At 47.7% G+C, this 16,860-nt stretch overlaps 1 protein-coding gene and 1 long non-coding RNA gene across 2 annotated transcripts; one reads left to right on the top strand and one right to left on the bottom strand.

Moving 5' to 3' along the window:
- Nucleotides 1-517: 517 nt before the first annotated feature.
- On the bottom strand, nucleotides 518-16,173 carry LOC121074131. Its single transcript, XR_005822149.1, has 3 exons — nucleotides 16,091-16,173; nucleotides 12,914-13,157; nucleotides 518-976 (listed from the first exon to the last, which is right to left on the bottom strand). It is a non-coding gene; the product is annotated as an uncharacterized LOC121074131 (long non-coding RNA).
- On the top strand, nucleotides 9,652-12,336 carry LOC121074130 (T-cell surface glycoprotein CD1b-3-like). Its single transcript, XM_040565826.1, has 6 exons — nucleotides 9,652-9,899; nucleotides 10,225-10,480; nucleotides 10,617-10,898; nucleotides 11,008-11,292; nucleotides 11,400-11,496; nucleotides 11,688-12,336. Exons 2-6 carry the CDS (start codon nucleotides 10,411-10,413, stop codon nucleotides 11,746-11,748), a joined length of 795 nt encoding a protein of 264 aa, XP_040421760.1. The 5' UTR covers nucleotides 9,652-9,899; nucleotides 10,225-10,410; the 3' UTR covers nucleotides 11,749-12,336.
- Nucleotides 16,174-16,860: the final 687 nt, after the last annotated feature.

Below are 16,860 nucleotides of genomic sequence, written 5' to 3' on the forward strand. Positions count from 1 at the left end.
TTACAGGGCAATAGATTGATACACAGAGTCCTGAAGGTTACTTATCCAGCATACCTCTCCAATCCAAGCATAAAACACGCAGAAGCTAAAAAAGAATTCGAGTCATTACAGAAGTGTTGCTCTTCCCTACCTTCTGCATCCTACAGCCTGAAAGAAGAGGTCAGCTCCAGAGCATTATATAAAGCACTTAATCCTTTCCCAGGATACAAGTTCTTTCTTTACAACTTTCCTAGAAATCCGCATTATCCAAAGGCCATGTTGGCCAATTACACCACTGAACATGCTGAGGGTAGTGGGGATGACCCTTCTCTTCAAATAGCAGGTGCTGCCAGCATGTGCATTCTTTGTCTTTCCTTACATCCACTGTCTGAAGCTTATTCTTTTGATGTGGCTGACAGATATCCATGTCATCATCTCTGTTCTTGACGTCAGGACGTACAGTTTGAACTACCTGACAGACCACAGGTACAAGGATATCCCTCCATGACAGGGACAGAGACTCATTGTACAGAATTTGCTGAAGCAGTGCCATCAGGTGGTTGTGATTAGCAGAGCTGTAAAAAAACACAACAACAACAAATTGTGGTGAGGATGATACAGAGCAGCGTTTAATTGAAGTCACCTTTCAGAAGTTAATTTCAGAGAGTCAACTCTCTGGTCCTCTGTTTCAACGTATAAAACCACAGGCAAGAAAGCAATCAAAACATACTGTAAAAACGTTGCTTTCTTAATGCAAATTAGTTCTTTGTGTTGTCCACAGATCAAGTCCCACTGAAAGCTGGTGGAACAGGAGGGCTTCAGGAATTGTTACTTAAGATATGCAAATTCCTTTTTCTATAATTTTCTTACAGTAGCCTTTCCATGGCTTGTTTCTCCCCATTCTCTTCTCTCAGCAGACTCAGATTGCAGTGGTGCCAGCCTAGGGTTGTAAAAAAGAGTTCTTTGGACTTCTCCACTCTCCTGTTGAACAATGACTCTGCAAGAGACAAACAAACCTTGTTAATATAGAGTTTGCAGCTGAATACCTGCATCTTTCTGAAAGGCTACTTCGAAAATGACAAGAATTTGCTAAGACATAAGTCTGAGCCTCTTAAAGACTGAGTTTGAGCTAGAAGTCATGGTAATAGGACACTGCAAACAATACCAAGTATAACAGTTGTGAGTACAAAAAGGAAAAAAGCAAATTACTGAAATTCTTGTACTGGCACTATACAGCAGATATTACTTCCAGAAGAACAAACTAAGATATGAGACAAAAACAAAGTTACATCCCAGTTTTGCCTATAAATAAGCAGCAAATTCAAAATACTTTATCTATATTCATAATACGTAATCGTAATGCCTTTTAGATTTGAAACATTAGTCAAAGGCACTAATTTGCTCCACAGAAAGCTGCTGCTTTGAAGACCTACACATGTAAGTGGCAGTAGAAAGATCAAGTTATTTGATACAGGCTGCAGCACACGTAGCCAAAATATCTTGGTAAAGGCCTTGTTTAGCATGTCTCCCTAACATAGTTTAAAAAAAATGCTATGCTACTGATGAACCTTTACATAACTTGTATTCCTGAACCCAACCACCACCCCCTTGCTAGTCGGGTGCAAAGTGAGATGCAAGCAGACTGGTTCAACTAGCCTGTCAGTATTTAATACTACAGAATTCTCTTTTCTCTCTGAAGTTTAAGAATTTTCCATAAGAACGTGGCACAAGTTTTCCAAAAATCTCAGCACACCATCTCACACCCTTTCACCTATCAGATACACAAGTATCTCTTTATTATGTTAAACGGGATGCCAATGAAGGCTGTATCCACTGGATAGGATACGTTTTTTTTTTTTTTTAAATTCTAAATGTCAGCATAAACTGTAGTCATTTCTGGTTTTGGAAAAGAGAGAAACATGTTTCGACAATGTAGAGTAGTGTGTCGTCCCCCCACATGGTCAAACATCACGTGGTGGTGGGAAGTAGAGAGTAATTTCTTTCCTCTCTCTCTGTGCTTCCACATGGCTTTTTTTTTTTTTCTTCTTCTTCCTTTTCCCCTTTCCTTTTCCCTTTAGTTAAATTATTTAATTAATAATAATTTACCATTAATAATTATTTTCCTTTAATTAAATTATCCTTATCTCAACCCGTGAGTTGTTTTTTTCCTTTTCTTCTTCCCTTCCTCTTCTGAGGAGGAGGAGTAATAGAGTGGTTGTGGTGGAGTTCAGCTGCCTAGCAATGTAAAACCACTACGAAGGGATGAAAGCTAAACAACAAGAAGGAAGAAAAAAACAGCTGCAGGAAGATTCCAGACTGACCTATGGTAAACTTTTGCTCATTAAGGGTCATTACATATTAAAAATCATACCCACCAAATGCTAGTGTATACAAATATGGAATTTGTTATGTCCCTGTCCCCTCCCCCACTGGCCATCTGCAATGCGCAAACTCAGTAGAGATAAGTTGGGCGAGCCAAGACAGCCAATCAAAAGTAGCCAGAGAGGTAGTTTCACAAATTTGCTTTGTATAAATAATGGTGATTCAAGTCAGAAGTGTGCTTGCTTTGTGAAAGATTGCCAAGTACCTGCAGCATTATGTAATTAAATATTTAATTAAAAGACCTTTGTGTGGATTCTGATTCTGTGTGTATATTGGTGAGGCGCACCGGGCATGAACCTATGGATAACAAAGTTGTGTAAAGGTTGTAAAAGGATGTTGAGGGCTACCAAATGGCTTTCTGTTGTGAGCACTATTTCATGAGAGACTTAGACGGGGTTGATGTTGAGTTAGGGTTATTGTTAGGGTTTGGGTTAGGGTTTGGAGAGAGAGGTTGGGTTACGGTTTGGAGAGAGAGTGAAGGATCCTGCTGTGAGTAGGATTGTGTAAAGGCTGCCAAAGGAAGTTGAGGGCTGCCAAAAGTTTTCCATTATAATCTGTATTTCATGGGAGCCCTAGCTAGGGTGTGTTTTTGACCTGGAGTGTTCTCCATGTTTAAGCTTAGGCAGAGGTTAGAATCATAGAACCATAGAATCATTAAGGTTGGAAAGGACCTTCAAGATTATCAGGTCCAACCATCACCCTACTACCAATGTCACCCCCTAAACCATATCCCTAAGCACCACGTCCAGTCTCTCCTTAAACACCCCCACGGATGGTGACTCCACCACCTCCCTGAGCAACCCATTCCAATGCCTGACTACTGCTTCTGAGAAGAAATGTCTCCTCATTTCTAATCTAAACCTCCCCTGGCACAACTTGAAGCCATTCCCTCTAGTTCTATCACTAGTTACCTTTGAGAAGAGGCTGAACCCCCGGCTCCCACACCTTCCTTTCAGGGAGTTGTAGAGAGCAATAAGGTCTCCCTGAGCCTCCTCTACTCCAGAGTAAACAACCCCAGTTCTCTCAGCCGCTCCTCACAAAACTTGTGTTCCAGGCCCTTCACCAAGCTTCGGAGCCCTTCTCTGGACATGCTCCAGGGCCTTGATGTGCTTCTTGTAGTGAGGGGCCCAAAGCTGAACACAGTACTCGAGGTGCGGCCTCACCAGAGCAGAGTACAGGGGGACAATCACCTCCCTGGCCCTGCTGACTGCACTATTCCTGATAAAAACCAGGATGGTGTTGGCCTTCTTGGCCACCTGGGCACACTGCTGGCTCATGTTCAGGTGAGCATTGACTGACACCCCCAGATCCTTTTCCTCTGCACAGCTTTCCAGCCACTCTGCCCCAAGCCTGTAGCACTGCATTGGGTTGTTGTGGACAAAGTTCAGGACGTGGCACTTTGGATGATAAAGGATAATAAAGCAAAGACTACTGTTGTGATTAGGGCTGTGAAAGGGCTGCCCAGGAATTTGAGGTATATGAAAAGGCTTCTCATTTTAGTGCTATTTCATGGGAACCCTATCTGGTTGGATGTTGGAACTGCTCATGACTCAGTATTAGGTATAAGAACATGGTAGATTTGGAGAAAGTGAAAGCACAAGACACATATTCCAAGTTAACAACTGGCTGTGCCGCTTGTAATGGCAACAGGGATTTGGCTTCTACGACCATGGAACCCTGTCTGAAGATCAAGAACTGATGGGGAGAGATGGATCCACCTCACTAGGAGGGGTACGTGTGTCTTTGCTAACAGGTAAGCCAACCTGGTTAAGGAGGGCTTTAAACTGGGAGAGACAGGGGAAGGGGAAATTACAGGGACAGAGAAGGCAGCAATAAGTGGCTCAAGTCAGGATGCCTCCAGCAGGTGCATGCAGCCAGGGAAGTGAGTGCAGAACATGACTGTGGAAGGATCCTCTTGCACCCACCCTGGGAAACCTGTAGGCTTGATCACCTCCCTGAAATGCTTACACAAGCAATGCACAAAGCATGGGGAATAAACAGGACGAATTGGAGATCTGTGTGAGGTCATAAGGCTATGATCTCATTGCAATTACAGAAACGTGGTGTGATAGCTCATATGACTGGAATGCTGTCATGGAGGGCTACGTGCTTTTTAGGAAAGACAGGCCGGGAAGGTGAGGTTAGGGGATGTTGCACTCTATGTGAGAGAGCAACTGGAATGCACTGAGCTCTGCCTAGGGGTGGATGAAGAGCGAGTTGATGAGTTTATGGGTAAGGATTAAAGGGCAGGCTACCATGGCTGACACTGTTGTGGGATTTTGCTACAGGCCACCTGATCGGGAAGAGAAAGTAGTTGAAGCCTTCTACAGACTGATGGAAAGTAGCCTCACAATCACAGGCCCCAGTTCTCATGGGGGATTTCAACCACCCTGAAGTCTGCTGGAAAGACCATAGAGCTAGGTGCAAACAGTCCAAGAGGTTCCTGCAGAGCATTGATGATAACTTTTGACACAGGCAGTCGAAAAGCCAATGAGGAGAGGTGTGCTGTTTGATCTTGTGCTTACAAACACAGAAAGGCTGGCTGGAGATGTAAAGATTGAGGGCAGCCTTGGCTGCAGTGACCATGGGATGGTGGAGTTTCAGGATCGTGCAAGGAGGAAGCAGGGAAAGAAGTAGGATCGCAACCTGGACTTCAGGAGAGTTACCCTGGGCCTTTTCAGGGACCTACCTGGAGGAATAGCATGGGTCAGGGCCCTAGAAGGAAAGGGAGGTCCGAGACAGGCGGTCAGTATTTAAACATAACTTCCTCTGAGCTCAAGATCTATGCATTCGTATGAGCAAAAAGGCAAGCAAAGGGACAGAAAACTTGGTTGGATGAGCAAGGAGCTCCTGGAAGGACTCAAGTGGAAGATGGAAGTATACAGAATACGGAAAGGGGACAGGCCACTTGGGAAGAATATAGGGACATTGTCAGAGGATGCAGGGATGTGACGAGGAAGGCCGAGGCCCACTTGGAGTCACGTCTGGCAAGGGGTGTCAAGGACAACAAGAAGGGCTTCTTCAATATATCAGTAGCAGAAAGGTAGACTAGGGAAAATGTGGGCCTGCCTGCTTACTGAGGTGGGTGCCCTGGACGAAGGCAGAATTACTGAATACCTTCTTTGCTTCAGTCTTCACTGATAAGACTGTCCTGACCTTAGACCAAGGGAAGAAGTCTGGAGAAAGGAGGACTTTCCCTTGGTCAAAGAGGATCAGGTCAGAGATCTCTTAGGCAAACTTGACACCCACAAATCCATTAGCTGTTTTCCAAAACCACAATTGATACAATCTGTAAGGACTGTCACTTTACTGCGTTGTGCTTCAAGAGTGAGCAAAGTCTGAGGGGGTTCCATACTCTGTTATCCACAGGCAAATGGAATAGTGGTGTCAGACGAAGTCTCTTAAAATGGTTCTTGAAACCCCACAATCCAGGCTGGACAAACCAGCTCTGGGGTATGATATCCAGAATAAATGACCAGTGGGGAATAAATAGATGCCCATGGCTAAATCCTTTCTCTCCTTGACCTTCTTCTCTCTGGGAACAATGAATCTGGCCCAATGTCATGTTATCCTGGACAACTGGTACTGTAGAAATCCCTAAGATGGGCAGGGTTCCTCTAGTACTGAAAACGTCTCTCAATAAGTACGCCTTGTTGGCCACTGATGCCCATGCCAGAGAGCATAAAATCAACACAAGATGGATTATTCCTTCCTTTTAAAAACGGGTTTGAGAAAGGACCAAGTTTTCCTCTTTTTTCTTGCAGGGAGAAGAGAAGAGAAGAAACCAATCTCCACCTGTCAAGTGTGTCTGTGTTATCAGGACACATGCTAATGGTTAGCCTTTGTTAGCCTTTGTTTGTTGGTTGCTAGTAGTTTTAGGATGCACATGTCATTTCTATATTGGACAATCCTCTTTTCCTCCCCACCATCAGTTAAGAGGAGAAAAGGGGTAGTAGACACAATAATTCTCCAAACCTTGCAGAGGAACTAATCCAGGGATTTGTTGAGGAGTTTTACAACCATGCCGACCAGGGAATATGTATAGCCCTTCCCCAGTCTGCTAACCAAGGAGTGAGGATTTTTTATTCCTCTGCTGATACACCTCTTGATCTAACACACGGTCAGATTTTGGAGATTTGGATATAGAAGTCACATCACAGAAGAATTCATTTTCTAAGCAAAACAATGTGAAAATAGGAAAGAGGAAGCAGTTGTGACCTCTGTTATAGTTGATACTGAGGCCAAAAGGACACATGGTTTTCTCCCTGATAGAGCAATGGAGTCAAATCTGAAATATTTTATGAGCAGATAGGTCAAACCTTTACTATGTTTAGTTAGACAGAAGGAAGTTTAGAAACTTCGTGTCCCTGATGCTACCTTATCCTGATGCTACCTTAATCACTAATTAGTCAGCTTTATTTTTAAGAAACATACAGACTTCTATCTCAAAGTGAGGGCTAGATCACCCAGGCCTGGAGGTGTGTCAGAGCATTAGGTGAGGAAGTCATGGTATGCATATGTCCTTGGATGTGTAAATGACTAGATTAGAAAGTATGCCTAAGTTGAAACAGCAAGATAGGAAAGAACAAGTTGACCTGAGCATGCACAAGAACTGGGTTCAACCACCAAACACAGTGAGGAAGACTACTAACAGCCACCAGAAGACCCCAAAAGACCACCAGTAGAAACAAATGAGGATGTGTCACGGACATTTACATATTTTAATGAGTTCTGGGAAATGGCATGAATATATTAATTGCTTCTTTGAAATCTAATGAAAGTGTATCTTCTGCTTGCATATAACCCCCGTAGCTTGAACAACTCGGTGTGCACACTACGTACAACGATCCCCTGTGTGTCTGGCACAATGATTAAAGAATGCTTGCTTTCCAAAACTCCAAATTTAGTTTCTTTGACTGGCTTTTATGGTATCACAACTCCTAAGTCAATACAAAGAAGCAATGAAAACATAACGACAAATAGAGCGAGGATTGATAAGGAGAGGAGAGAACACAGAACTTCTGGTCCAATACACTAGTAAGATACATTTGAGGAAAATTCAGAGGGAATTGAAAAAATCATGAGCACCTGCAAAACCAGATACAAAACCGCCCCATCAGACACCCTGCAACTACTGAACTCAAAGTAACGTCCACAAGCAATGGACCTGGTGCTGCTGTATCAGCTACCCAGCCAGCAGTGACTGACAGACATCTGAGGGGAGTGTGAGGCCCAACAGCCACGTGATAGGACCGCACGGATGAATGTCCGTCCATGACCCTTCCTTTGCTGGCTTCCCCAAGGCTACCCTCTCCTATCTCAGAAGCCAAACTCTCTTCTCTGATCCCCGTGCCAATGGCCCTACCAGAAGAGATGGAAATATTCTGTGAGCATGGCTGGACATCCCCTGGGTGATGCTGAGATGCCACAGGGGAAGTGGGATCGTCAGTGCAGTTTCTGGGCCAGCCAGGCAATCACAGCATCCCCACTTCTCCATGGGGCAGCTCCAGGGAAGGGAAGGGGTTTGTTGTCCTCATCTCTCTGTGTCTGACTGTGTCTGAGTTGGGTGCGCGGGCTCAGCCTGCAGCAGCCCCGTACAGGCCTTCCCCGTGACCCTGCTGCAGCCAGATGCAGACATGGAGCGGGGAACCCGGGTCCCGGTTGTGCTTGGGTGGGTAACAGGCACCCCACTGAAGGCAGAGGAGGCACCCTGGCCTGGATTGTGTTTGAAGGTTATCAGGGTGTCCTGTCTCAAACTTCCCCTCAGCTGAGGTTTCAGTTCTGCCTTCTGCACCAACGTGGGCATCCCCGGGGAAGGGGAAAAGAAACTGTGGGTGAGGGGATGTGCCGGGGACAGCCAGAGAGGAGCAGTGGCTAGGGGACCTGGTGATGAGGCCGGGTGTGCTTTCCCTGTTCTACCTGTACCCAGTGGGTGATTTTGGCACTGGTGCCTGATCTGAGTGGGGACCCTCTTCTAGTTTGCCCCAGTGCTGCCCTACCCATCCTGCCACCATCCTCCCTGGGGCCAGGCCACCCTGCTGAGCCACAGCTGGATGCTGATTACAATGGCAGCCAGGAGGGTAAACTGCATTTTAGGATGCATTAAGCACAGCATAGCCAACCAGGCAAAAGAGGTGATTCTCCCACTCTTTTTAGAGTTGGTGTGGCTTCACATTGAATATTGTGTGCTGTTCTGGACTCCACAATATCAAAGGGATATTAAGATCCTAGAAAGCATCCAGAGGAGGGTAAGAAAGCTGGTAAAAGGGATGAAAGGTAGGTCTTATGGGGAGAGGCTGGGGACACTTTGTCTAGTCTGGAGAAGAAAAGGCTAAAGAGGTGACCTACAACTTCATGAAGAGGGGAATCTGAGAGGCAGGTGTTCCACACAGGAATGGCACAAAGCTCTGCTAGGAGAGTATTCAGACTAGACCTAAGGAAAAATTCTACGTGACCATGGGGAGATGGAATGAGGGCTGTGGCTCCTGCAATTCCCATTTCTATGGCCTGGAGGCACTTGGGAGGGGAGACAGTGGGTGACACCGAAGATGGTGGGAAGAGAAGGGAGCACCAGGTTGCAGCCCAACTCCAAGCTGTCTCCTGGGAGGTGTCAGAGCCCCACAGCACTGTGGGGGAGCGGAGAAGCAGAGATTTCCCCTGCACTGCCCACCCCCAACATGTCCCTAGCCCCAGCCCTTCTGCCTCGGGTGTACTGGGCTCCCCACAAGCTGACAGAGCTCAGCCAATGTCAGGTGGCAGGGGGAATGGTGCCGGGACAGCAAGTGGGGACCATTGTCCCCTCCACACCCCTCGTGGGGTACCTCTGCACCGGGCCTCACCCAGGATCCAGGGACAGTGACAAACAGGCATGGGGCCAGTGCCCATCTTGGGAGAATGGAGAGCCAAGGCCCGATGCTGGGCTGTTGAAATGGAGTTTGTGTCCCCCATGGGAAAGATAGTCACATCATGGCACACCTGCACAGTTCATTTCCAGGGGTGGCAGCACAGGTGGGATAGAGATTTCTGCGCCATGCAGGGTCGATAGCTCCAGATGCAAATGGCAGCTAGAGACATTCCCATCACTGACAGTGAACACAGCCCACAGCCAGGCTGGACGCCAGCCCTCACCAGCAGTGGATAAGAGGAGCTGGCCACCTGCACCTTCTAGGTATTGAGGTGCCACCATGTCCATAGGGAACCCTACCTACAGCAAGTAGGGTAGCCTCACACCCATCCACATTCCCCCGACTCTCACAGCCCAGGGCCAGGGTGCCAGAGCCTAGCCCCGCCTTGGAAGGAACCTTGGGGCCCTCCCCAAAACCTCAGTGCTTGTTCTATTGGGTGCCAGGCACACGCTGGCACAGCGGGAGCTTCCTGGGTAGAGCTGCCTTGGCGAGAAGCGTGCAGCCCTGGCTCCTTCAGTCCCTTTCTCCTCCTGCGGTACCTGCAAACTTAGGGTCTCACCACTTTCACCATGCATCACCCTCTCTTCCTCCTCCTTCTCCTTCTCCTGCCTGGCACATGGGCAGATCCAGAAGGTAAGCGGGAGTCCTTCGTCACCCCCTCTATCCTTCTGTGGACCTCACAGGCGAGCTTCTCCTTTTTCCCTGCCCGTTCCATGTGTTTGCCACTGCAGCCCTGCTTGTCCTCTGGCTACACACCTCCTCCCTGACTGGAATGCATCCAACTCTAAGGATTGTGGAGGGTGGGAGATGGGGCTGCCAAGGCCACAGTGTTCTTGGGGGGGAGGCAGGGGAGCACAGGTTCCTATGACTTTGAGGATCCATCCCTCTATCCCTTTTCTTTCCCCAGGCCTCTCCCTGTGTTCCCCTTCCCCTTGCTGACTCATAGGGTCTCCCACAGGGTCCTTCACCGTCCGGCTGCTCCAGATTTCCACTTTCCAAAACATCCTCTGTGGAGACAGAGGGATTGGGCCTGCTGGAAGACATAGAGCTTGGGGCTCTGGACAAGCACACCTGGAGTATCCACTTCTATCAGCCCTGGGTGCGCCCAGCCCTGCCCCGCAGTGACTGGGACACCATTGAGAACATGATAAAAATCTACCTGCAGAAGTTCAGCCACCTGATCAATGATGGTGCTAGTGAGAGAGATGTGCCCTGTGAGTATCTCATGTTCTCAGCATCTCCACTCTGAACTGGAGTCCAGGAGGTGGGGAAGAACCCAGTGCTGTGCCCGAGACACTGACCACACCCCCATCCCCTCACACCGTATCTCTCTCCTCTCTGCCCTTCCAGACCCTTTTGTGGTCCAGTGCGTGGCAGGCTGTGAGCTATACCCCAACAGGACCTCCCGTGCCTTTGCCTATGTGGGCTACAATGGCCAGGACTTCCTCAGCTATGATGTGGACCATGGCAAGTGGATCCTCTATGAAGACACCGATCTGGCACGGTATGTCCAGGCCACTCTCCAGAACTACACCGCCTTCAGTGAGCTGGTACAAGTCCTCTTCAACGATACCTGTGTTGATGACATGGAGTTGTTACTACAGTATGGGAAGGCAGCTCTGGCGAGACAAGGTGAGACCGCCCCGACTCAGACACAGCCCACCCCAAAGCCCCCCACTACGGGGACCAAGTTATGCCCCCACTGGGGTTCTCTCTAACCCTTGCTCTTACCCTTACCCAGAGCCACCCGTGGCCACCGTCTTCGCTCGTGCACCTGGCCCAGCCCAGCTCCTGTTGGTTTGCCATGTCACTGGCTTCTACCCGCGGCCCATCAGTGTGGCCTGGCTGCGGGATGGCCAGGAGGTGCTGCCAGGCCCGGCGCTTACCACTAGTGCAATCTTGCCCAACGCTGACCTCACCTACCAGCTCCGCAGCATCCTGGCCGTGAACCCTGGCGATGGGCACAGCTACACCTGCCGTATACGCCACTGCAGCTTGGGTACTCGCAGCCTCCTCATCCCCTGGGGTAGGTTCTAGGGATGGGGATGATGCACCGTCCTACACCCCGAGACAGTCATGGGTAATGGATGGAAGTTATAAAGCTCATGGTCACCCGCTCTGTGTGTTTCTCAGGGAACTCGAAGGCTGTGCTGATCTCGGGGCTTGTGGCTGCTCTTTCGGCAGGTGTGACTGTGGCTGCCATCGTGGTGCTTTGGGTCTGGAGACGTAGGTGAGGCTCTTCCTGCCTTGCTGCGTGGCACTGGGAGAAGAGGGGAAGAAATGGCTCCAGGGGGTCACTGCATTCAGCAGCATAGCTCCTGCTCCAGCCTCACTGGATGCTGGCTGTGCATCCAGGAGGCCTCTGAAATGTAGCACCAAAGAACTCGGTCTCTCAAAAGGTTTGTCCCCCTCTCATTTCAGAAAATACCAGAAGATGGAGGAATCAGAGCCCAGGAGCTCCATCGTGAGTAATGAAGCTTAGCCCAGGAGACAGCAAACAAATGCCTTTTGATTCACCACCCTCGTGAAGATAAAATCTCTACCTTGTTCTGCTGCAACAAACCCCTGGGCACTGCCAGAAGTGAGATTGACTTGACTTGGAGCTCCAGTGGGAAAACCTGGGCAGGTCCTGACCTGTTTCAATTTACTAAATAGACAGGCATACAAGTCTGAGACCTTCTCGCTCCTTATATGTAAAGATATATATATAAAGATCCCTTACCTCATGGATCTGCCTATGCACCTGCTGAAGCTTTTTAAGGTACACCAGTTCCCAGTGGCAATTTCTACTAGTTCTGATATAACAATATATTTAGGCAGTAAGCAGTGTCCTTCTATTGTAACTTTCTACTACCTTTTTTTTTCTTTTTTTCTTTCTTTCTCCCCAAAAATGCCTTTATTAACTATATTCCAGAAATATTTATGCTGAACCTGAATTATGGCATGCAGACTAAGACCACTTGGCCACAAACCATGTTTGAAAGCATTGAGTAACACTGAAATTGATGTAATCTGTGGGAGTGACAGATGTGTATGAAATGAAATTAAACATTGATATTTTCATCAAGAACACTTCTTTCCTCTGGGTTTTGGTGGGCTCATAGAAGTTTTGGCCAGCTGCAAATGGAAATGGGAGTGTGGCACCACTGAATTATCAGTGCTAATTGCAGGAAATACCAGAGCAATAATAACAATTAGAAATTATTTGTGCATATACTAACATGTTCTTAAGTATTTCATGGAAAAAAGCAACTGTGCACACAGGGGCAAAGTGTCCCCAAACTTCCTGAATGAGGGGAAAAAGGAAGTCAACCTCTCATCAGACAGTGGAGTTTAGACATATGTAAGAAGAAATTTAGTTTATGCTCCCAGTCACCCACTTGAACATGAGGCTTCAAAAGGTTTTGTTTCACAGGCAGCTTCCTCAGAAAGTTTCACAGGAAAGGTTTCTGGCACCCATGTGTGAGTCAACCAGCTGAGTCACAAGAAAATACCACTGGCTTGTGGCCACATCCACCACAGCTATGCCAATGCCTATGAACCATAATGCTGTGGGCAGGATTGAATTTCCATGACAGCCAAAGTCATCTGCTGGTGTTGCAGGGTTGAGGGGTCTTGGTGCGGGAGAAGATTGTATTGAGACTCACCTGATAGTTTGCTGGGCTAGGACAGATGGATGAAACGTTCAGCTTTGGCAAGGGCTCATCTCAGGACTGGGAGGCTGCAGTCTCAGCACCAACAGAACATATGGGCAATTTGTTCCCTGAACACAGAGTGAGCCTGGAGTGAAACATTCCACAGTGCTTGGAAAATGATGCAGGCTGAAGTCCGACCGCTGAACCTGAAGAACAGGGAGCCAAACGCTCTCCTCTGATCCCAGTGCCAGTGACCCTGCCGGGAGAGATGGAAATATTCTGTGAGCATGGCTGGACATCCCCTGGGTGATGCTGAGATAAGCCACAGGGGAAGTGGGATCATCAGTGCAGTTTCTGGGCCAGCCAGGCAATCACAGCATCCCCACTTCTCCATGGGGCAGCTCTAGGGAGGGGAAGGGGTTTGTTGTCCTCGTCTCCCTGCGTCTGACTGTGTCTGAGTTGGGTGCATGGGCTCAGCCTGCAGCAGCCCCATACGGGCCTTCCCCGTGACCCTGCTGCAGCCAGATGCAGACATGGAGCGGGGAACCCGGGTCCCGGTTGTGCTTGGGTGGGTAACAGGCACCCCACTGGAGGCAGAGGAGGCACCCTGGCCTGGATTGTGTTTGAAGGTTATCAGGGTGTCCTGTCTCAAACTTCCCCTCAGCTGAGGTTTCAGTTCTGCCTTCTGCACCAAGGTGGGCACCCCCTGGGGAAGGGGAAAAGAAACTGTGGGTGAGGGGATGTGCCGGGGACAGCCAGAGAGGAGCAGTGGCTAGGGGACCTGGTAATGAGGCCTCCCTGGGGCTAGGCCACCCTGCTGAGCCACAGCTGGATGCTGATTACAATGGCAGCCAGGAGGGTATACTGCATTTTAGGATGCATTAAGCACAGCATAACCAGCCAGGCAAAAGAGGTGATTCTCTTTTGAAGAGAGAAGGGGAGCGCCAGGTTGCAGCGCAACCCCAAGCTGTCTCCTGGGAGGTGCCAGAGCCCCACAGCACTGTGGGGGAGTGAGGAAGCAGAGAGGTGGCCCTGAGCTGTCCTGAGTGGAGGAAGCTCTCTGGAAATGGGGGTGCAGCCCCCCTGCAATAGGCCTTGTGCAACACGTGGCAGGGATGGAGGAGTTGTGGACTAGGGGGACCACAGCCAGAGGTGCCCTCCCCCTGTCCCAGCTCTGACATCATGCCTGGCCATGTGCTGCCACTCTAAAGCTCCAATGGCAGGTAGTGGGGAATGGTCTTTTAAGTAAAAGTTTGACTCTAGGTTACGGTTGTATTGCATGCTGATTAACAAGATTTTAACCCTATCTGCAGAGGGCTCAGGTCAGAGAAAGGTCTATATAACTCAGAGTTCTAGAAATTCTGTGCAAATGTAAGCTGCTCTAAATGCGATAGTTAGTAGACAACAAACTACACCTATAATTATTGTTTATATACAATAATAAATCTCTAATTGTATCCACAACTCCGTGGCCAGTCCTCATTCTCAAGGGTCCCTAAAAGAACCTGCCTGTCCTCTGTAGTGCCAGATGAGGCCCTTTCCCCTCCCCACCCCTCCCAGGGTTCTTTCTTCTCATGCTGTGCGGCGGCCTTGCTATGGGCACCATGCAGCTCTCTTGGTCCCTCTTTCTCCTTCTCTTTCTGTTCTTCCTCCTCCTCTCTCCCCCTCTCTGGGACATGAGCAGACTTGGGGGCAAGTTGGAGGCCCAGCTCATCCCCATCTATCCCCATTCCTCCACTGTGGGACCCCATAAGAGTAGCAGGGGGTTGAACACAGCCAGGCCACTACCCCCTGCATGGAGGGGTCGGTTCCCAGCACCAGGGGGGCACTCTCCACTTCACAGCATGCCAAGGTGCCCGTTCTTGCCCCCTCCACTCCTGCTTCTAGTTCTGGGCTTACTGCTTCACACTAACCTGTGGGGCCAGGGTCTCTCAGACAAACCTGGGATGCTGGTGTATCTCCAAAGGTGTGTGACTCCTGCAGGCAGCCTGTGAGCACCAGGTCTCAGACCCTGGTGGCACAACAGACCTGCACTGGACTCCAGCCCTTTGAGAAGTTCCTGGGTACCACCCTGATCCTGGTGGCTGCAGAACTGGTGCTGGTGAGGGCATTTTGAGTTCTTTGACCACAACATTCTGTTCAAGGATCAGAATCTGCTTGGGAGAGATGGGTTCCACCTCATTAAGTGGGACAAAGACATTTTTGCCAGTAGGATGGCTGACCTCATAAGGAGGACTTTAAAAACTTTAAACTAGGAATGAAGCAGGAGGGAGAGAGTAACCAGTGGCACTGTGAGGGAGTGACAGACAGGGTGCTGAACAAAGGGTATGGGATAATGTGATAGAGAGGAATCACAAAACCAACAAAATGGGGACTAAGTATGGTTACCTCCAGCATTTGCAGATTAGCAAGAAAATACCTACAAAACACCATTATAGAGAAATCCCCCGTACAATTTCTAGGAACCTAACATGCTGAGATATCCCTCTTAAATGCTTGTATACTAATGCATGCAGTATGGGGAATAAACAAGCTGAGTTAGAGATGTGCATACAGTTGCAGAGCTACAATCTTATTGGGATCACACAGATGTGATGAGATGGCTCCCACGACTGGACTGTTACGATGGAAGTATACAGACTCTTTAGGAAGTACAGGCTGGGAGGGTGTTGTCCTCTACACAAGAGACCAGCTTGTAGCCTTGAGGTGGGGAAAACAAGAAAACTTTGAAGAAAATAGGGAGGCTGGTAGCCTTGTATAGTCTTAAACTAAGAAAAGAATGAAACCTTAAAGAAAACAGGGGGACTGGAAGCCTTGAGCTAGCGGAAGCAAGGGAGATAAGGGTTAAAAGTTAAAAAACAAGTCTTCCCTCAAGAATGCCAGTGTAATGGTTTTCCTGATTAGCAGTTCATTGGTTAATCATCCTTTAGACATCTCCAAGTCCTGGGTCATCTTGCCCTTTCCTCAAAGTACATAATTTGTCCCTTTCATACAAAACAGAATTAACTATCTACCGGTATAATTTCCCCTCTTTGAGATTTATCTAGCCTCCTAAAGTTAGATGAGTCTCATCTTTTCATTTCAACATTCACTAATTTTGAACAACACTTAAATGTACACTGTATCAATGCATAGATACAAACAAAGAAAATTACTGCTGTAATTAGTACGAAAAAAAAATGTATTTACCCACAACTTTAGATCCAGAAACCAAGAAATCAGCCAGTGACAGACTTCAGAAAAAACCATCTGAAGCTATCAATTCAAAAGGAGTGTTCTGGCTTCAGGGATTCAAAAACACTTCTGTTTCCTTCACTCCCTGGTTTCCTGACTACACTCAATCAACAAAAGACTGTTAATGCTTTTAACCCCCTCATTTTCTAACATAAAGAAACTTATACCTTTACACAGAAAGTATATCTATATATGTAAGATAGACACAATAACAGAAATTAATTAATTTCTTTCTCTGTATTTTCTGGTGTTGTTGCATTAAAGGTTAAAGCAATTGGGTGATACCCAATTTGTTGTTATAAGTCCAGTTGTGGTCAGTGTAATGAACTACCGTGATTACGGATTCACAAATAACGTAATACACCCTCAGTCTAGTCACAACGAACTACCACAGCCATACTTAAAGAGTTTGGTCATGTTCAGTGAGAACTACCATGGCTAGATTAATGTAATGAATATGCCTTTAAATTGTTGTAATCCATGATTTGAGTTGTATGTTATAGGAAGTACTATAGCAGGAACAATATAAGCACTATAGCAGGAACCATCCTCCAACCAATGGAGGATGAGCCTCAAAAAAAGCAGTGGAAATGCAGCTGTGATCTGACCTAAGCTGGCTTTTGTGACCAATAACATCATACAAAACTGTGCCTTTCCTGTCCTGAGCAACTACCATAACCCAAGTCATGGACTAAATGAACTCAATGGATATTTATGGACATTTC

Source organism: Cygnus olor, chromosome 8 (assembly GCF_009769625.2).
Source record: "Cygnus olor isolate bCygOlo1 chromosome 8, bCygOlo1.pri.v2, whole genome shotgun sequence".
Classification (NCBI taxonomy): domain Eukaryota; kingdom Metazoa; phylum Chordata; class Aves; order Anseriformes; family Anatidae; genus Cygnus; species Cygnus olor.

Coding starts and splice junctions, on each gene's coding strand:
- LOC121074130 (XM_040565826.1), top strand. CDS start 10,411: ATGATAAAAATCTACCTGCAGAAGTTCAGCCACCTGATCAATGATGGT. Junction 10,481..10,616: donor TAGTGAGAGAGATGTGCCCT/GTGAGTATCTCA, acceptor CTGCCCTTCCAG/ACCCTTTTGTGGTCCAGTGC. Junction 11,497..11,687: donor CTTTGGGTCTGGAGACGTAG/GTGAGGCTCTTC, acceptor CTCTCATTTCAG/AAAATACCAGAAGATGGAGG.